At 36.5% G+C, this 22,533-nt stretch overlaps 1 protein-coding gene across 4 annotated transcripts in view; it reads right to left on the bottom strand.

The window, feature by feature from the left end:
• SPEF2 (sperm flagellar 2) overlaps positions 1-22,533 on the bottom strand; it is a gene marked incomplete at its 3' end in the record, with an annotated part of 113,731 nt that overhangs the window by 3,762 nt on the left and 87,436 nt on the right. For 2 of the 4 annotated variants that reach the window (XM_081942873.1, XM_081942874.1), the window contains exons 31-36: positions 17,759-17,865; positions 16,182-16,364; positions 9,113-9,205; positions 6,099-6,278; positions 4,270-4,524; positions 3,184-3,306 (exon numbers count right to left, since the gene is read on the bottom strand). In XM_081942873.1, the coding sequence (XP_081798999.1) occupies positions 3,184-3,306; positions 4,270-4,524; positions 6,099-6,278; positions 9,113-9,205; positions 16,182-16,364; positions 17,759-17,865 (941 nt within the window). Of the gene's footprint in view, positions 1-3,183; positions 3,307-4,269; positions 4,525-6,098; positions 6,279-9,112; positions 9,206-12,589; positions 12,649-16,181; positions 16,365-17,758; positions 17,866-22,035; positions 22,445-22,533 lie in introns of those variants that run through there. The other 2 variants (XM_081942875.1, XM_081942872.1) reach the window with 2 other exon arrangements.

Genomic DNA, 22,533 nt, shown 5'->3' with positions numbered 1-22,533 from the left:
TGGTAACTTATTCAGAAGGCTTATAGTTCTGCAGCCTTTAAGTTTAGTTTAAAGTACCCCCATATATTTCAAGTACTAGAAAGGGAAAGACATTTTTGTTATTTCACCTTTTCTGCTATAACTCGGATTGGGAATGGATGGGAAGGTAATGGCAGCAAATTGCCAATTGAAGGCAAACATTACAATCTTAATTGTTCTGGTTGGGTGGGGAATGTTTGTATGGAACCCATACAATAAAAGAACTAACTTTGCAGAGGTCCAACCATATAGAAACTGAGCTGGAAATAATTAACTCAGATCTCCAACACAACTGATCTTGTATGAATACAGAGACCTGGTTTCAGAGTGGTACACAATCTAGAATATGCTCCTGTTGGAGGTAAGGTCTGCCCCATTCACCTAGTCTTCTGGAAGAGCCTGAAAACTTGACTTGCCACTTGACCTGGAGACCTGATAGGGTCTGCTACTTTGGGAGTGGAGAAGGAGGGACTCACTGGAGAAGAACCTAATGCTGGGAAAGATTGAGGGCAAAAGAAGGGGACGACAGAGAATGAAGTGGCTGGATGGAGTCACCGAAGCAGTAGGCGTGAGCTTAAATGCATTCTGGAGGATGGGAGAGGACAGGAAGGCCTGGAGGAATGTTGTCCATGGGGCCGCGATGGGTTTGACACGACTTCACAACTTGATTTTAGTGCTCAAAGTGCTTATCTGTTTGGTGCAGGTGAAAAGCAAGATGCATGCCACATCTGTATTCAGCAAACAAGCCACAATATTTACTGGTAGCAGTATGTTTTGACTCACAATGAATTGCAAGATGTGTAGGCTGTATTAGAAGCCACTATCCTCTTTCATTCGAACAACGTGCTATATTTCTCCTCTGGTTTTGTCAGCTTTGCAAGTGGCATAGCTTTCACCTTTCAAACCACACCTTCAGTTAGCTCAGCTTAATCTCATAAAAGATCTCTGAACAATACTGCTCTGTTGATTTTTTTTTCTTTATTCTTAAAAGGTAAGGTTTTTATTTGCAATCTCATTTGTTTTATGTGGTTTGGAGGAATTTTTTATGGGAAGGGGTGGATAACAGGGCTTTTCAATTCAAAGACAATTTTTACTCCTCCCCAGCTGAATGAGAAATGCAGGAGGGGGAACAGAAAGCAAACTCTTAGCTTTGGGTTCAAATCATAGGTGCACCAAATTTGGACATTAACATTTCCACTGCTACCTTGAAAGTATGTCTTATTTTATTTGCCACACACACAAAAAAGGATGTAGGTTTCTCCCACTGAGGTGCACATTCAGTTCCTCCAATGGATGGGTATGCTTTGGCATCAGTAAGTCATGTCCTCATCCTCTCTCTAGTGCAATTTGCTCTACATGGAGCTTCCTTTGAAGATAACTTGCACACTACAGCAAAATGCATCTGTCACAGATGGAAGCTGTTATAGCTGGATAATCCTTATATTGCCGAAGCTCGCCTTGTTCACAAGTTTGCTTCCAGGTGCTCATTATTTACCTTTATCTATATTTATAAAAATGGCTGTGTGTGTATATATTCCAGCATAACTCTGGAACGCCCAGAGCAATTTCAACCAAACTTGAAATGGCAGATGACTTACTCTCTGGAAACAAATACTGTGGGGGTAAGACACCCCTAACACCCCTCGGGGGGGGGGGTGTTGTTCTGTTAAGATACAGCCTGTACTGCCGTAAAATGGCTTCTACTGTACTGCCGTAAAATGGGTTCTACTGTACAGCGCAGTAGAGTTGCCATGGTAACGGCTTCACAGTACTCCACAAGGGGGCTCCTTCTGGTAAGGGGGAAAATCCAACATTAGAAATTACATTGATCCGGACATTTGTGAACGTCTAATACCCTGGCAATGCCGGGTTAACAGCTAGTTCCCTATAAAACCCTTTAATGCCCAGATTTTGGTTACAATGAGACCCTACAGAATATAATCTGCCTGTCCAATATGAGCTAACCAAAGTACTATATCCCATATAAGTTGGGTGGAGGCCCAGGGATTTGTTACTTGCAACCTCCTCCTTTGGAAATAGCTTACCTCTTCCTGAGATCGCAGTGGCTCTTTCCTCACTGAGGGTCATTAAGGCTCTTAAGAAGGCTCTTTTCTATAACTGAGGACAATGTTCTTGAGTGTCTGGTTTTAGTGGCAGATTTACTGCTGGCCAAAGGCTTAGATATGTTCATTGACAGGTAATGTAGATATGATCTTATGCCTTTTAGAGTATACTTTTACTGGACTATTTTGGTTTGATGTTTCTTAAGTTGGGAATTGCCTTGCGTTGTTGATAGGGGTGACATCTAGAAGACTACCATAAATTTAAATATATATTTCCAGCTCTGATGGGACTAAAAAACAAGAATGAAAGTGTTCTTTTTCAATCTCTGCTTCTCTTCATACATAAAGAGGATCTCTAATCTTCAGAAGAAGATCCACGGTTGACAGGCCTGGCTGGCTCTTATAATTTATCATCTGTTTTTGGCCTCATTCATCCTGTTTGTTATTTACAGATATTAGTCCACGAGTCTTCAGGGAAAAGAGATTGAACAAGCTCAAGGCAGGAAACAATGATCTTCAAAGTGTTTATCCAACTGTTTATTCTCAGGAAACCGATATGAAGTGCCTATTCATAATATAATTAGTCCCAGGGCAATTCAGATTTGAAGATCATGATTCTAGAGGGAGACAACATTGGCTCATCTTCAGGCAGGAATTTGAAGACCAAACTGAACTCAACTTTACCATAGAAGAAAAGTATCACTAATATGATAGCTCTTTATTACACAAAGAACAGAGATAAAATATAAACGTTTATTGATTGGCAACTAAAACAGCTGCTTGGTGACTGAAATAACAATGGGGACCAATGACACAACAAAAGTAATTCTGTTTCCTGTTTCTGTTATTTTCCACAGAAAATAGGCTGGGTACATGGTCTCATGTACACAATCACATAGGCCAAACATGCCTTCAATGCTTCTCCTCCTCCTCCTACTACTACTTGCTACTAAGTCCCTCCGGGGAGATGGGGTGGTCTAGAAATTTAATAAATTATTATTAAATTATTATTATTAATCTTACCACTACTACTGCTACCATCAATAACTACTGCTACTACTAGAAGCCTAGATATTGTCTATTTCAAAAGAACGATACTTACAGGAAGTTTGTACCCCTGATAGTTATTAATTAAGTCTTGAATGAAGGGGTGCTTCAAAAGGAGTTTAATTTTGATGGGCCGCAGCTCTTCAGAGCCAAGATCCTTGTATACCTTAATAAAATGCTTTAAAAATAAATGAAGAGAGTTTAGTTTATTGGTAAATGAACCAACTGAAAAAACAACAAGCAACATATGCAAACACTGCTATAGAAGGCTGAGTGTCATGCTAAGATCTCTTTTTCAGCTTCATAACTTGATCATTAATACTGAAGTAGTAAAACGAGTGACTTTTCTGGCCAGCACTGATTTTGCTACAAGACTTACTTGTTGCTTGGAAGATCTGGTGGGAGAGCACATTTCAAGACCCACAAATCCTTACCTGTAGCACAGAATACTACAGTACAAACTTTAAATTAATCCTGTAATTCTGTCTTCACTGTGAGTTGTATTGTGTTGGTGTGTGTGTGCGCGCACGCACTGTGGGAGCTCAACCAATTTCAGGGTACATATGTTGTGCACTGACAAATAAATAATTGTTATTATAATTATTATTAAATCAGATATCCATTTTCCTGGAAACATCCCACAACAAAGCAGGTATCATTCAATAAAAGCCATTATCAAATAAAGGTTTTACAATTGCAAATGTAATATATCATGATCAGGAGGAATTCATAAGCTATCCTAGGAGACGCAGGGCATGAAAATGCGAAACATAATTTAGTCAACAAAACTCTTACCATGCTTTGTTAAAGTTTGGTTAGATTATTGTTGACCCGACAGAACAGTTTTACTAATGAGTTCCAACTGGGTGAAAACAAATAAAAAGACTGACAATCTCATCTACTACATGTACTTCACTCTGCATAGCTCTAATACTGAATCACAGCCTCTCCATTTGTGCAAATACATATTTTTCTTCCCTTCAAGAGCTCTAATTTGTTCCTATTTCAGAAAAAGAACAATGCCAGTCAAACTTACCCCATTTCCTTAAATGTCAATAATTGAGATATTACTTGCTACAAACATTGGGATAAAAAAGTATATAAATATACAATTAAAGGAGCTATGAGCTAATTAACCAACCTCATAATTGTCCTCTTCTGTCAATTGACTACTAAATCTGTGGTTGTCAAAAGCTTTGTTTGTTTCATACTGGAATACATGGAGAAGTGTAGCCAGAGAGATGTATCCATCATTGCCAATAGACAGGGCATCCTCTTCTTTTTCCTTCTCTTCCTTTTCTTCCTCCTCTTCTTCTTCCCCTTCTTCACCAGCCTCCTCCTCTGCCTGTTCATCATGAGCAGCAGCGGTTATGAGCTGCTCAGCAGATGTTATAAACTAAGAAAGACAAACCAAATATAACATAAGGTTTTTTTTGGGGTGTGTGTGTGTAGATAGTTTCTTAATGACCAATTGCAAGGTATGTGTCTGCCAGAAAGAGCACCTACAGCTTTGAACACCTACAATAAAGCCAGCCAGGATGTTGCAGTTTTCTCTAACTAGATGTCATTCCTTCTCAGATTCTCGCTGTCTGTATCTCATATTCAGTACATATTCTATACATATGTATAGAGGATTGTGTGCTTGTTAGTATGATTTACTGGGTTAGGGATTTTCTTTCTGTCTGTCTGTCTTTCTTTCATTGTGAGTTATTGAGATGTATTTGTACATGTTAAAATTAAATATGTATATTGAAAAGGAATTATAAATACCATCAACATAAAATGGAGCTTGCTCAGAAGCTAAAATACACCAAGTAAACAAGATGAACAGTGGGAAGTAGAGGAGAGAAGTAAGGGAAGCAGAGAGGGATAGGAGAGGGGTGAAGGGGAGGTAAGAGGAGGAGAGAAATGAGGAGTGGAAAGGGGAGAGGAGGAGAGAGGAAGGGGAAGTAGAGAAGGGAAGGATAACAGAAGGAAGAAAGGAGGTAGGGAAGGGGAGGAGAGAGGGAGAAGAAAGTGATGGATAAGGTACAAATATGGTGTATGGAGAGCAGAAGAGCCAATAATTGTTTTGGGGAGTTGTTGGTAAGATGAATTGATGTAAACATTTAGTAATATAACATGACGTTGGCTATGAAACAGTATACATGTGATTATATGTTATGAAAATGAAAAAATAAAGAACTTTATAATAGAGATGTATTTGTGCTGGGGGAGGTGTACTAAGGGAGGCTCAGCCAATCTCATTGCACACATGTTGTGCATTGACAGTAAAGTCAACAGTACATGAAACAGTACATAAAAAGGGATTCCAAACTGTCAGCTTCCACTGTTATCCACAAGGAGATGAAACCCAAGTTCTGCCCCTAGAACCCTGAACAACTTCCAAACATTGTTTTTAGAAGGGTTAAAGTACTGGATGTTCCTCTGTGTGAATGAAACCTTTGCTAACTCTGTTAAACTGCAGAAACCTTGCTGTATGTACTACTGTAAAAATGTCACTCTTTTTCAATCAGTTTAACTGGTATTGTATTCTTGTCTGCAATTTTATAATATTGCCAGGATGTTTACTGAAACGTGTTTGTTGTGCTTAAACTAAGCTTTTCAGATTTCCTTGAAGATGGCCTAGTGATTAAGACACCAGGCTAGAAACCAGGAGACTGTGAGTTCTAGCCCCATCTTAGGCATCAAGACTGGCTGCAACAGAGAACTGAACATAACTAATCAATATGAGCAATGGACACAAAGCCTGACTACCAAGCATTGCATTCTTATTACTATCTGGTCCATTGGTATATTAACTGGACTTAGGTACTATTTATTCTGTATATTGCACATGCATCCTGCCTTTTCTCCAGAAGCTCTGGGCAGCAGATATAATGATAGATTAGAAGAGGCTGGCTTTATGGAACAAATATATTTTTGTTACCAACCAAATCAAGATTTTTATTATCAAGTATTTTTTTTTACCATTTGAGGAATAGAAAAGTGTTTCTCCCTCTTCCTTTGAATATATATCCCTGTTGCGACACTAAGGGCTCGATAGACACCATCTACAGCATCAGGGTAAGAGGCGAAGTAGAGCAGCATCTTAGTGTAGTTCAGTTGAGGAGGGTCTTTTTCAGGATCAGCAAATAAAGTGAACAAAAACTGCAAAAAGAAACAGTTCTATTAATTGACGTACTGTATTGAATATTTTGCTTAATCACAACAAAGCAGTATGTATGTAGCTAAGGTGGGGAACCTAGTCTAGGCCTTTACTGTGATATTAAACATCTTTACATGAAAGCTTTGATGGACAGCAGAAGATATTATCTATAGACTCATCTAATGATGACCATAACGCATGAAAGGTTGCAACAGCATGAAAAAAGAGTAAGTTATATAAGGATGAATTAATCAGGAAAGGCAAAGGAAGGGAAGTCAAATAAAGTGAGTGAGTGAGTGAGTGAGTGAATGAGTAAGGAAGGAAGGTTGAGTCTCTGTTTGTAAAAGCAGGAAAAAGAGATCTGCAATAGTTCTGAAAAAAGATGACATGATTTTGGAATGGAACTGATAAATATATGCAAGGAAGTAAAGTATAGATTTAATTATGAATGCAAATACAATTATGCATGTCAAAAACAATGAACCTATGACAACTATACTGTAATACACATGTATGAAAGTAGGAATCCACAAATAAAGGATAGTTACTGGTACATCTTAACACTCTAGATCTCAAGGTTATTCCAACAAAAATGAAAGGTTTTTAGTGAATATATAAAGGCATATTTTGTTATTCATTTTGTTATTTTGTTATTCTGTTTTTATTTTCTGGTAGTTGTTGTGTTTTTGTTTTAGTTCCTTTCTTTTTAAACTTCTATTCAATGACAAGCCACTCAAAATGACTCCTGGGAGACAGGAGGTCATTGAATTCAAATCAATAAATAATGAAAGAACCAAGGAAAACCATACAACACCCTGAATGAGTACAATTGGAAGAAAAGTGAATGAGTAGAAGAAGGGAAACAAGAAGAGACAATACAGAAAAAGTTATTGGGACATTCAGGAACCAAAGAATGAATGAGAATAGTGATTGTATAAAAACATACAATGCATTAACCTCTTAACAGAATGAATAGGAAATAGAACTAAGGAAAAAATATTGAATATACTTGGAGCAGTGTGAAAAGAATTATACTGCAAGGTTCAGAATAAGTGTGGGAAGTATGAAAAGTGATGCTTGACGGAATTATGAAGTGAAAAAGGTGGGATTGAAGAAAAATGCATATAGAAATGATTGCTGCAAAAAATGATGAAAAAGTATACTCTTGGCCAAGTTTGTGGATGAACTATTCAGGATGGTAAAAGGCAAAAAGATTATTGCCAAACCTTTAATAGACTCATACAAATCTATGGTAGGCTGATTGAATACCGTGCAACTTCTGGTCACCATATTTGAGAAAATATGCAATACAGTGGGAAGATGTATAAGACAGCAGCCAAGATTACCTGTGGCTCAAGCAACTTCCATATGAGAAAAGGATAGAATATTGCTTAGAAAAAAGGTAACTAAGGGGACCTGTGTGCATAAACCTGTATGTATCATGGAGAAAGTGAACAGGAAGAAGGGTTGCAGGAATTTAGTATGTCTAGTTTAAGGAAAAGAAGGACTAGGGATGACATAATAGCAGTGTTCCAATATTTCAGGGGTTGCCACAAAGAATAGGGGTTCAACCTATTCTCCAAAGCACCTGAAGGCTGAACAAGAAGTAATGGATGGAAACTAATCAAGGAGCAGTCCAGACTAGGACTTTCCTGTCAGGGCTTTCCTGACAGTTAGAACAATTAATCAGTGGAACGCCTCCAGAAGTTGTGGGTACTCCAACACTGGAGTTTTTAAGAAGAGATTGGACAACCATTTGTCTGAAATGGTATAGGGTTTCCTGTGAGCAGGGGGTTGGACAAGAAGACTTCCAAAGTTTCTTTCCAACTTTGTTATTCTGTTATAAGTTTTTATTCCTCTCCTAAAGACTAGAATGGACTGATTGGAAGGAGATACAGAATGGAACCTCATCCTTCCCCAATCTTCATCCAGCACATAAGCAACTTCTGAAATTCATTATGACAAAACATAACAACCGTCACTAATTTGGATGTTTTTAAAAGATGTACTATGTATATGAAGGATTAGCAACAGGCTGGAGATAGCATGATCTAATCATAGGGAGTGGGAGAAGGTTATGTCTCTGTTCCTGCTTCCAGGTACCAGAAGCATTGGTTAGTCATTGTGAGGAACAAATATTGACTTGAGATGGGCCTTGGCCTTACTAGTAGGGCATTTGTTTATGCTCTTAGAATTCTTTAAGCTTTTAAGAATGGAGGAAGAGTGGATAACCAGGGAGACTCATAACACAGAAAATACTTATAACAAGAAATATGATCATCTCTGAAATACAATAGAAAGGAATTTCAAAGAAATAGTCACACAGCCTGAGAATAAGTAAGAAAAACAGAAATCTCTTTCTCGGTTTGACAAGGTTTGAGAAATTATAAGACTGGTTGTGGCTCAGCATGAAAATGTATATGTATTATTGCATCTACATGCATGGAAAAATCCCCATAAAATTACTAATTCTAAAATCTTGTCTTCTTCCCCATTCATTAAAATGTTTAAGTCCCTCTCTCATTCCAACCATCATTTTTTAAACTTTTTATTTTAAGATCTGGAAATAACTCCATGGTTGGAAAGCAGAACTGTCTGAATTTAATTGTTACAAATAATCAGAAATGGAAAACGAATTATGTTCAGATTTGAAAGTCAAGCAAATTATCAACTGTGCCTCAGAACAGAAATATTTTTTTTAAAAAACTAACTACAAATAACATTCACCCATTACTTCAGAATTGTTGGAATATAACATACAGTGTTTGGAATCCACTGAAAATGGCGGCCTTACTCTTTTTCTCTTGGATTATGGCCTTTGAATATTTATACTTACTTCTATGAGATGCTTCTGACGGTTAAATGGTAAAGGCTCTATAGGACTTTCTGGAATGGGTAAATCTTCCCTGCCTTTAAACCACAGACCAACCTAAAGCAAACAAATGAAAACCTTATCCTCTGAACTACGACTGTTCACAACATTTCAGTTTTTGAACTTTTCCACACTTCAAAAATGAGTGGAAAGTATGTCCTGGGAACATCATCAAATTAGAAAGCTCTAATGAGATATTACCTTTCAATAACATTATCGGGATTTCATTTTGAGAATTGATTCTTAAAAATTATGGGTGGATTTAGTATCTTGATTTGTTTCAAAAACACTTTTGTTTGTTTTTCTCTCTCCCACCCACATTTATCATTTTAAACATCGGAGGATGGGATATGAGATGCTGAACCCGAAAATTGTTCTACCCAACTTCCTGTGTTGTTTCTGTTTTGGTTTGTTTTCTCTCTCTTTACCTATATGAAGCAAAATACCGCAATTCTGTGTAGGTGTGCATAAAACAGATCTACATTTCTTTGTGGGTTTATCATCCTGAATAGGGAATAAATCTTTTCCTGTCCCATGATTTGAAGAGGAGGCTGTTGTTGCTTCCATTTCTTTCCTGAAAACATGACAATGTTTTTTGAAAGGATACATAAAGAAGGATAATGAATATAGACCACGAGCTTGCTGAATGATTAATGTGGGGAAGTTTTACCACTTGATAAGCCTTTACCACATATTAAAATCCATGGTAAGAAAAAACACCCACTCCATTCTTTATTGAAACGACATGACATTGCAAAACTGTTGGAGAAAGTCTTCCTATTTAGGACAGAATCTGTGGAAGGCAGCCATCCGAAGTACTACATTATTATTATTATTATTAAATAAACACCAGTACTTTACCTGGTATTGGTCTTTGTACTCACTGAATTCTTCAAAGTAGGATATCATAATCCGTATTCAATTCTATTGATTGCCTGAACATGTCCCTGCAGTTTCCCAGGCAAACTTTTGGAGGTGGATTGCCATTTCTTTCTTCCTAGATCTGAGCTTTGAGTCTAAGGCTGGATTTTGTGCCCAAGGCAGGAGTAGAATCCAGAGCTTCCTCGTTTCTAGCCTTGTGCCTTAATCACAACTCCAAACTGGTTTTCCAATTATATATTGAGAAATCCCTCCACTTCCAGCTCAGCTTCATTGATTCCCTGTGCCCCTTTTATCTTGTCCAATGCTAGTATGATAGGATTTGATTGAGCATCCCCATTAAACACAATGCACAAGAATGGGATTTTTGAATCCAAGAACACAGGCCTTTCTGTATAAATACATCAGCCCTTTATTCCCCCCCCCCTTTTTTTTTTTCTTTTTTAGTACAGAATCCTCAAAATTCTTATGCATTCTTTTATTCAAACAACATATATTCTTTTCATAGACTTGACCTAAGCCAGGGGTGTCACACTCGATTTCATTGAGGGCCGCACCAGAGTTGTTTTTGACCTCAGGGGGGAGGGGGGCATGGGGCATGGCCAGCTCGACATCACTCGTGTGAGGTGCGCCTGTCATGGCCTGAGTGCTCTGCCAGCAAAAACAGCCCCCTGCAACCCTCTGCCAGGGAAAAGAGAGCTTGTGAAGGCCGCATATATTCCTCCCAAGCTCCATTTTCGCTGACAGAGGCACCATGGGGCCAGTCCTTTGCTATTTCCAGGGCGGCCATGCAGGCCAGTTCTTTTTTTTTTTTTTGCCAAAAACTTTTTTATTTATTTTTAATTTTCAAAACAAACATAAAAATCCTCCTTCTTTACATCCTGTAGAAAGTGTATCAGATGGTCACAAACGGTTTTTGTGCATCTCTTCTACCACCAAGTATAATTCATATTAACTCTAGTATCTTAATTCAAATGTTTATACATATTACCATCATCGTACCTCCACTTTTATTTGACTATAATTGTTTAAGTGTCCTTCATCCTAAAATATAGCAAAATTTAATACATAACCACATACTGGCATTTCATTTACTTATTTATAAAATCCTCCATTAACATTAAATCCTTATATCCTATTATAGCTAAACATCCATAATATTTAATAACCAAGTTTTCTAATCCTGCTTTCCAAATTGCTGTTTACAATTTACATCCAATTTCCTTATATTATACCCATACATATATATATAGATTATTATTATTATTATTATTATTATTATTATTATTATTATTATTATTATTATTATTATTATTATTATTATTATTATTATTATTATTTCTTTATTTGGCTATATTCTATATCACAACGTTTTCCCCCTAATAATCAAAACTTAAGTCTGTCTAATTTAGTTTTCTTTTTTTAAATTGTTATTATTATTATTGACCTTTATATATAATCTCATTCAATATATATATCATTCAATGTTCATATCCAATTATGGCTTATCATAACACTACACATTGTATACAGTATTATCATTATCAATTTTTTATTTAACTATATTTATCTCTATTATCACTAAGTTTCACTAGGTTTAGCTAGTAGTTTTAAATTATACTCTTCCATCTATCAACCTGTGTCTTTCCAATAACAAAACAATCTTATGTCCTCTGCCATTTGTGGTATCAATCTTCTAAACTTCTTCTTAATCAGCTTTGTGTGGACTAGTTCTCCTTGCTTGTAAGATCTCTCATATAATCCTGATGCCCTCTTTCTGCTTCTTTATTCAACTTGTCTTTAGTTGTCAGCAGTGTTATCCATATTTTCGTTAATAAAGTCTCATAGTCCATAAATTTCTTCTTCTTCTATGTCTTGCCCTTTGAAATAGGTTTCCTCTCCATTTATTTCCTCTTTCAGTATTCCATTCTTTGAATTTTCAAAAACAAACCAATTACCATAAATGTCAGCAAGTTTAATTGCTTTATATTTATTTTCCACTTCAACTCTTTGAATTTTAATCCCCTCATTTTGCATTTGGTGAACATCATCAAATTTTCGATCATGTTTTTCTGTTAACGGTTCCAAAAGTTCCAATTTTTATTCAATTCTCTCATATGTATTTGTTAATTTTAGTAATTCTGAAAATATTGTCTGCAGGCTTACAATCTCTCTATTTTCTTGCCATTCTGCCATCTTAAACAAAGAGCTCTCGCTTGGAAGGCTTTTTAAAGTTAAAACATGGATTCACAAAAGTCGTTTTTTCCCCTCTTTTTTTGTAGAAAACATGCTTCAAAGGGACATTTGGCTTACCCCTATCGTTCTGCAACAAGCCGTCAAAACAAACCGCAAAGAAAGGCAAAGGTTCCGCTTGAATACACAAGCTCCAATCAACAAAACCTCCCGGCACGTAGCACTTTTAAAATATTTCTTTTTTTATATCTGTTTTATATTTCAAATTAGAAAAAGAGGTCCAGTCTTTAAATTAATCAAAAAATAATAATACTCACAGTGATGAAAGAGGAAAGCTTTGATCTATGAATCACCAAAAGTCACAGAAAAAAAAAGGTAGAAACAGAAGACTTAATCCGTCCATTTTAAAAAGCTTGTAAAGGTTTCATCTATGAAGATATTAAAAAAAATTGGGATAGCCACTTTCCAGAACCGTTGCAAGTTTAGTTTCGCCACTTGATTCTTCTATTCTTCAATTTAAATCACTTTTAAAGTTTTTATAGGCAGTCTCTCTTTTAAAACAATAAAGATTCCTCACCAGCTGGAAACACTTTCACTTTCCATTCCTTCTGTTTTGGGGCTGCCCCGACTTCATCAGCCTTGGCTGGATTTTTTGTAACCGGCTTGAAGAAATTTCTCTTGCTTCTTTCGGGGATTTTGCGATATCCCCGAGTTCAGCTAGATGTATTCTTCCTGTTCACTGTCTCTTCGAGACAGTTTAGATCCATTTGGACCCTCCAGTGGCAAAAGTGTCGATTGTGATCTCAGAGCATTGAGACAGAGCAGTGTCGTCGCGACTTTGGCCAGTTCTAAACACTCTGTGGGCCAGATTCAGCCCAAGGGCTTTGAGTTTAACACCCCTGAGCTGAGCAGTTAAACATGAACCATTGGGAGAGGAGAAAGCAAGAATTCTCTCTCCTTCTCTCTAATCCAAAATTCTCTCATGATATTTTAAGTGGCAAAAGAAGTAATTCCCATGTTAACTGAATGGATTTGGAAAGGGAATGCAAAGCAAAGCTGATTCATTAACTGAGCAGGGACAAATTTACCCAAATATTTAATCCCAACCATGGAATAATTTCCTCATATTCAATTCACACAACGTATTTACTAAATTATAATTTTAGAACTATTTTTCTCCAATATCCTATTTTTTTCTACCTGTTTTTATGGAGCAGGAGACTATGATAATGTATATTACTGGAAAAATAAGTTGTTAACCTCTGTAACTTTATGGTGGAATAGAGTATGCTGCTAGCAACCAGAGTTGGAGAAGTAATAGCTGTTTTGAGTCCCAAAAAGGAAACTGCTGAGAAGGAATTAAAAAAAACTAAAACCAAAACAAACAAAAACAAAAGAAAACAAAATCAAAGTCTCTCGAGGAAAAAGATTACAGGGTAGGAAATGATTATTGTAAAAACCTTCAAATGAAGTTTCAATGTTTAGTATAATAAAAATAGCATCATGTATCTTTCAAACTTCTTTCATGATACTAATGATTAATTCTCTTTTGAAGATCACTTGGCAAATGATGGCAGTTTAGGTATCAATTTAAATTTTATTTGAAAGTCTATGAATTGTCCTATATGAAGGGATTTTGTGTTTGTAAAAAGGTTTTTTTTTAATGAATTGCCATAAACTGTTCTAATTTATATGTGCTTCCAAGCAGAGCTGCTATTTGTAAGATACATGCTGTAAACCTGAATAATTCCATTTTTTCAGTTGTTTTGACAAATTTTATTATTAAAGCTCCTAAAATTCAAATAATTATTAGGAAAAAAACCTGCTGGTTTATTCCATAATCTCCATTTAACTTTTTAAGTCAGGATATTTTACAATCTTTTTCAGCTACTTTTGGGCTACTTTATTATTTGGAACTACCACATCTATAAGTAAAACTTGGTTTTTTTCAACTACTGTGATGCTTGGTGAATTGTGTTCTAAATCTCAATCTGTGTGAATGTGAAAGTTCCATACAATTTGTACATAAACTTTCACAGCATTTTTTCAATCTTGTGATTGTATCAATATTTGAAGACATCAGAACCATACTTTTTTTAAAATTCCAATATGCTGTTTTTCTTCCACCGTCATGTTTTGCCTTATAACCTGTCTAGACAATTTTGTATTATAGGCTACTTTTGATTCAGTCACATTCAAAATATTTTCCTGTTAGACATTTTTAGGACTTTCTCTTTGCTTGCATTTATATAATCATTTAAGCTTCTGACTTTATCCTCCAGTGTCTGCTTCAGTTGCAACAAACCATGACTACCCATTTTCCCTGTTAAATAAAACAGTTTTTGTATCCTTTTGTATGTAATGCATGATGTTGTCTATCAATTCTAAGGCATTTCAGTCAAATATAGGTAGTCCTCATCTTATGACCACAACTGAGCCCAAAATGTATGTTGTTCCATGGCAAGTTTGTTAAGTGAGCTTTGCCCCATTTTACGACTTTTCTGGCCCCATTTGTTAAGTGAATCACTACAGTTGTTAAGTTGGGGACATGGTTTTTAAGTGACTCTGGCTTCCCTGTTGACTTTGCTTGTCAGAAGATTGCAAAAGGGGATCACCTGAACCCGGGACACTGCAAGCGTCATAAATGTGAGTCAGTTGTCAAGCATCTGAATGTAATGAGGATGCTGCAATGGTCATAAATGTGAAAAATGGTCATTAGTCACTTTTTTTCAGTGCTCCTGTAACTTTGAATGGTCACTAAATGAATTGTTGTAAGTTGAGGACTACCTGTAGTGTTCAGTCCATAATATTTGCTTGTTGTATTATAGGTCCAACACAAATACTAAATGTTTTGATTGTATTATTGCAAATAATACAAAAAAAATTCTGAGTCATGTTGAAAGATGAAAGATGGTTTGGGCATGCAAGGGTTTGTTTGCTTTAAAACATCAAAATATTTGCAACTTTTCTCCATTGTCAGTCCTTTGATTTTAATGCCACTCCATATTTTAATTCTTCCTGTGTATTCAATTGATCCTTTTTAGATTTCCCATGCTGTATATTTATCCAACTGAAGTTCCATTATAATGTCATCACGAATGATTTTTAAATGTAAATACAAGTTACTGTATTTCTCTAGATGATTTTAGAAATAGTTCAATTGTAATTTATATAAACAATTGGGAAACTTACTCATCCCTTTCTTAGTTAAATTGGAGCCCAGTGGCAAATTATCATGAATCAGAATATTTTAAAGAGTGGAGACAAAGAATCTCCTTCAAAAAAAATGTTTTTGAGAGGGGGAATATGCCATTGGGCTGTCCTCCACGCTTAAGAGGACTGAACATAGATTCTCTGATTGTATGCCACCGTACTACTATGCACAAAGCAGTAATGTTATGTATTACTATGCCTCAAGAACCACAGAGATTCTTGAGAACCTCAGCTCTTTTGTCTTTCCAAAGAAACAGTGGGGAGATATTTACAAATCAGAATGAAACCTAAAGTAAAGGTAAATGAAGTTATTTAATGTATTAATTACATTGAGTGAAACTGACTTCTATTCAGTTGTCTTCATTTTTCACACGTATCAGCACATACCCTCAGACACACAGACACAGTGGCCCATGCTGAGCCACAAACCACATGTAAAGTACGACCCAATACATATTTACTCTGAAATACGTCTCACTGCATGCAATGAGGTTTACCTCCTAAGTCTACGTGCATAGCAGAGAAGTGTTGAAAAGCCACAATGTTTATAAAAAGGAGGTGGGGTTGAGCAATTATGCTTAGAGAGGGGTACTTTGACTAGGGTTGGCCGAAATAAAAATTTGCTTGCACTGATGGGCACTGATTGTGACATGATCTCACAATATAGGCTTGGCTACCTGCTTATCTCACTGCTTTCAGTAAGATTCAGTCACAAACGCTTAAAAAGGCAAATATAAAGGACTGGAACCTGATCATATTGTTCCTGGGTGACAAATCCAGATCCTTCAGTATCCACGTCTTGAAATCTCTGTAATGTTTCAAGCAGTTCCGTTACAGAGGGAATAGGCCAAGGTTGGGAAGCTGCATGTAAGAATCTCCGCCAGTCCACTGTGTCCAAATTCACAAGTAGGAATAACGATAGACTCTGCAACTGTAACATAGAATTGCAAACACAGAGATGAATGCATGATCCCACAGAGTAAAAAGATTAGGAATGCACAATGTAGGACAGGATATTGTTGCTGGGCTTCAACTTTTTGAATTCCCAGCAAGCCATGGAGCTTGGGAAGCATGAAAATCAAAGCCCAATATACTGAAGCCATTAGGTGGGAGTTAGATAGATAAATAATTGGACAGACATGTAGAGGACTTAAAGTGATTATGATAATTCACCAGCAGAAAACTGTCATTTAGTACAAGTGTCATTGTCAAAGCTTTCCTAATTGGCAAGCAGAGGATGCCAAAAAAAAAAAAAAAACAGATTTCGGTTAGGTAAGGTATATTTCGTACTTGAGAGCCATTAGTATCAGCAGTCGAGGCTGAATTGAACACCCCTACCTCACCCCAATTGCTTTAATGTTATTTTAGGTTAATATACAGAATCTTGAAAACTGTAAATAGTTTTCCAGCCCCACTGAGTTTCACGGAGATAATTAAAGTGAGCTCTCTTTTAAATGCTTCCCCCCACATCTCTCAGCAACTGGACTGAGGTATCTTTCTGAGATACCCTTCTGACTTGCCTGCAGCTTCCCATAATTTTTTCCTGTCGTCCACAATGCCCAATAAAAACAAATCATGTTTTTCCTTCTCAAAGCAACAGTCTACTTCATTCTTTTTAAATGTGCGTTGACTGGGCTTTCTCCCGTCATGGGGAGTTTCTCCATAGTTATGGCAGAACTCCTTAACCTGGCAACTGTAAGATGTACGGACTTCAACTCCCAGAGATCTCCCAGTCTGTAGGTGTGGACTTCTTGTCCCAGAATTTCCCAGCGAGGAAGTCCATACTTTTAAAGTTGCCAAATTGAGAAGGGATAATTTAGGGTTAGCTGGTACTCAGGTGACCTAGAAACTCCACGGTCACTCCCAATCATGGAAGCTCACTCAACAATTTTGGGCTGGTCACTTTTCTGCAGTCCAATCGACATTACAGGATACAGTAATTGTGAGGAACAGTAGTAGAACAACAAAAAGCAGGATATAAATCTACGAAATCAATAAATAACACACATAAGTATGAAAGCAACCCTCATGTTACATTTCACTTGGTCTTGAAGGCAGGTTGTCCACAATATCAGTAAACAAGCTCCCTTTATAAATTGCTAACATCATCTCCATTCAAGCAATATGTCCTATCCTTCTAAAACTATTTACCCCTAAGTTTTATAATTCAGCCACCTAGCAATATATGCAAGTAAAAACTAAAGCAACATCACATACACTAGAGGTCCATAGGGATGGTCAAGCTGGCAGTCATAATTGTATAATTATGGTCTCTATTTGGACTTTTTAGATTTTTCCCTCACAAGTGCCCTGATGGATACTTACATCATACATAGAGAGATGTAGCCAGGCATCAGGAAGCATATTGGACCCAAGATTCAGAGTGATCAAATCAAACAAAATATCTATGAATGTTTTACCTGGTATTAAACCTAGGCAAATAAGAAAAAAGAGGAGCAATGGGTCAAAATGGAATATAAGTTTTTTAAAAAATCAATTAAATTTCACTGTACATTGCCTATTTTCCTGTCTTTCTTTCCTAATTATACTCTATATACAAAGACTGTAATTTACTTTATATGTAATTGTACAATGACGTACATTTCAATTTCTTTAAACTATATAAACAAAGCTGTGGGTTACTATCAATCAGGTATGATCCAAGAGGAAACAAAAGGAGTATCCTGCCCCTTCTTTATTCAGTACAATGGCTGATTCCCCTAATAAATAACTGGAACATAACTGGTTTCCAAATTGGAGCTGAAAAAACAACATCTAGCACATCATGAGTGCTAAATGTGGGGTTTGCACTGCCATCACTAGCACCAATGTTGTACCTAGTTAAATAATGAAATGTCTGTAGGTAAGCAACCCAAGCTCAGAAAGCAGCAAGGACTATACAGTTCAATCCTGGGCTAAACATATTATTCATGCTTCATATTATTCATATTCTCTTCTATTGAAGGATTACTACATGCAAAAAACCCCTTCTACTACCTGGCAGCACAGGTTATCAATTGGTTGGAGTGCAATTCAAAGTGCTGGTTATCATTTATAAAGACCTATGTTGCATAGGGACTAGATAATTGATAGATCGCCTTCTCTCCTGTAGTGTCTCTCTCTTATATGGCTTGCTTTGATTTCCATTAAATCATCAATATCACCCAGTGCAAGGCAGGAAGAAAGCCTTTTCTGTCACTGCCTCCCCTAGAGATCACCACCTTCCCTGCTTGCAAGTGTGTCTCCCCCCCCCCCCCGCCCCAGGCTTTGAGATAGAATGTTTTTGGCAAGATCTTTTAAACTTTATGAAGCTACTCAGAGTCATTCTTGAGTTGAGTGGCCTAGAAATCTGACAAATGAATACATTTTAAGTTGTTGCCTTCACACAGGGAGTCTTTGGGTTACAGTCATTTGTTCAACAACCATTCAATGGTGACGAACAAGTGGTATTTAAGACAGGTTCTATACTAACAACAATTCTGGCATTATTTTAGCCCCTTCTTGAGAGAATCTTGAGAACAAGTGGACTTTGGATTGAATGGATCCCACTCTTGTCTTGATCCACTCTCTATCAACAGCAAAGTCCTGATGACAGAAAGCAGTGGCAGCTTTCACTAGGTCTGAGTGGTGGATCCTTTTGACTTGCCCAAGGAGATTATTCCCTAAGTCTCCATTAGGATGAACACATTTACCACAAGTCAGTTTGACTGGGAAGAGCACAAGTGGTATGGAACACTGCAGGACATCAGCAAAGAAAAAGTGATATATAGGTAGGTACAAAATCAAGATGAAACTGTGGGTTTCATGTTAGTTCTCTCAACTAATCTAATTCTCAGGTGTGTTATGAGGATAAAAAGAGGGACCAGAAAAGAGAGCAACCATGTACACTGCCATGAGCTCTTTAAGGAAAAGTGTGGTGCCGAAAACAGAATTTAGCGTATCCAATCAAAAGTATGCATGGTATTGTTTCAAGAATGTACATAGACTCTTCACAAAGACTGAGAAGGTTGGTTACAAATCTTTGATTAGAGAATGCATAAATACTAAAGCAAAATATGTATCTGAATCTAATTTGTATTCCAAATAGAATCCCTTGGTGGAAGAGCATAGGAAGCAAAGATTCAAGGCAATACATGCCAGTCCCTTCGGGGAGAGGGGGCGGTCTATAAATCTAATAAAACTTAAACTTAAACTTAAGTGATGATGCAAATTTATATTCATTTTATTTTTACTTTACATTTGCCTGCAAATGACTCTGATTCCTATCCCAACCAGGGAAAGAATTTCTCCTTCTGCAGATGCTATTTTAAGCGCAATGAACTTTCGTGCCATGCCTAATTTCTACCAAGCTTTCTTTCCATGAGCCAATTAGTTAACTGCATGCACCTGATGGTTGCAAGGTTCTATTTCTACAGATGCAACTGCAAAATTTGAAAGCATTAAGAAAGTTGAAGTTATGCAAATGCAATGGTACCTTCTGAAGTCAGGTGGATTTAACTTTTATCCAGGGAGCACAAGACATATCCAAGGTTTGTAGGGGAGAGAGACAAGAGAGATAGCTTCCTCAAGTTTTTATTACAAACATAATTCCTTCTGCATTGGACTTTTTGAGTTTTCTTAATTATCCACTGTATTACATTTCATTTTTTCCCCTTTATTATTTTGCATTGATTTTAAAGAAACATTTACAATTACCCATTACCCAACACCCATTCAAACAGTTCAAATCCATGTAGAGCATTCAAATAAATGAACTAACTGGCTAAGAAAAAACAATTCTTTCATTTTGGGAGATCAAGTTATCAAGGTATGATGCAAGTATAAAAGACATTAATATGCTCCGGGTGGAACTTACATTGCAAGACATTTCATTTCCAGACAAAGAAAAAGTAGTAAGAACATTAATAATTATTTCTCCATTTCAGCCGTGACACAAATATATAGTTGGAATGCCGAACACAGATTTCAAAGAATTTTATTTCCATTCTTCAGTATCTTGTTAGAGGCAAAATGTTTGGAAATTCCTACAGTGCATTTTTATATTTTACACCATATTTGAAAATAGTATTTCTAACAATATTGGATTTTATCTCCTATCATCCTTGATAAGTTACAGCATATTTTTAGCCCTCCTTTACAGAAAGACCTTGGCTACATCTAGCTTTTCAATATGAAAACTACTCAACTAAAGACATCTGTTCCAAAATCATATCGTTTCTCAAAAATCTATATGCATGTTTTAATTTCATAAAAGAAATTATACTCAAGTGCTGTGATATCTTATACTAAATGGTTAAAAAGCGTTGGTAGTCAATAGAATAAAAGTTTTAACAGAGATGTCCATAGTCCCACATCAGTTTTACTCTAATATTTCTGCAGGCTATTTTATTTCTAGTTGTTTAACAAAGGCTTAAAACTTCATTTGAGTAAACAATTATTTTCAAAAAAATCTCCAGTTATGGAGTAAAATATTTTATAAAGTCTTTAACTGTTACATGTACTTTTCCCTGGAAGGTCTTTACCTTAACAAACACACATTTCTTTTCCTATTCAAATCTCTTTAAATTGTTATGCATGAGATATCTTCTTTATACTGTAGATGTATGTATATTTCTCTCCCTCTGGGTGTGGATGGATGGATGGATGGTTTGTTTTTACAATTAATTAAAAGTTGTGATTTTATATGATGAAAAATATGTAATTTGTAGGTGGAAGCTTCAAACATTCCATTCCCACAGCTGAAACTACTGGGTCTTAAGAATCATGAAAAAAACAATATGATGGTGATGGAGGCAGACTCAAAATTGAGTTGGGAAAAGTTAGAGAGGCAGGATTTCTTTTATACTGCCAGTAAAAATATCAACAATATATGTAGTAATCAACAATTTGATGCAAATTTATGATTCCCCAAATTTAATCAATCACAAAGTCCCCTACATTAATCTAAAAGTAGAGACGTTCTTATAGTCCCCCATAGTTTTGATTGTAATCTTATAACTAGTTTAGTTGTAGGACTGGTTTACTTATTTTTTTGAAAAAATAACTAAATAAAGAAAATTTGAAATGGTCCAATGAATCTGGGAAGGCCTCCCCAGGTAAACTAGACAAGAAATACAACTAGTTGAGCTAATTCTACTTTATTGTAAGGCTACATTGACAGAATCTTGCAAGTCTGAAGGCACAAGGTCCCACTGCCATTTTTAATCACTTGATCAATCAGGGCAGACCCCTTCTAAGTTTCTTCCCTTGGACTATCCTCTCTTGTCTGATCATTTCTTAGGTATCTCTTCCCCTCCCCCTTCAAAGTCATTCTCACATATATTTGTATTAGCAACTTTAGAAAGTGGTGTGTCTCATGAGGTGGGAAAGTCAAAGCTGCTACTAAAGCACTCAACAAACATGTTTTGTGTCTTCGATGCAAAAGGTAGAAAATACATTAAACCCTACACAATGGCTGTTGCAGCTCCTTTAATTACACAACTGCACACTTTGCTTTTAATTGGAGGGGGGGGTTGGAGGGGGAAGGAAATAATGATTATTGAACAGTTATTTGTTGAAACAATGCCTTTGCATGAAATTGAGACAGAAATAATGTTGCACATCTAGTTGCTTCCAAATGAACTTTCCCTTTCCCATTCAGAATCAGATGAAGAATCAGAATTCTCATGAGGAGATAATCCAACTGGGATCCCACTGGGATCCCCCTGATTAGCTTGTAGCTTTCTGTTCCTTTGCCAAGAAACATTCCACAACTGAACAGCTTTCTGGGGATCAAATTTTTTGATCTTGGGAGAATTCAGCTGAATGACCATGAGATCCGTCATGCTTTCAAACATGAGTTTTGAACGCAGCCTCATCATTGTCAGCTTCATTTGACCAAAGCCTCGTGCTGCTTCACTGGAACTTGCTGGCAGTGTCAAGAGAAGATCAATAAGGGCCAAAATGTTTGGATATTTATGGAAAAAATCTCTATTTACCAAATGCCACGTTAAGCTCCGGACGTTTTCATATCTAGAAAAGATAACGTTTATTACTAAACATGTTCCTTTTGCTAGTGTAGCAGTAAAACAAACTTGGATTTAAGACAACATGCCTATTAC

This window comes from Natrix helvetica (assembly GCF_964273705.1).
Source record: "Natrix helvetica genome assembly, chromosome: 2".
Taxonomy (NCBI): Eukaryota; Metazoa; Chordata; class Lepidosauria; order Squamata; family Natricidae; genus Natrix; species Natrix helvetica.
The sequence above is the reverse complement of the archived record's forward strand: the minus strand, read 5'-3'. Positions and strand labels throughout refer to the sequence as shown.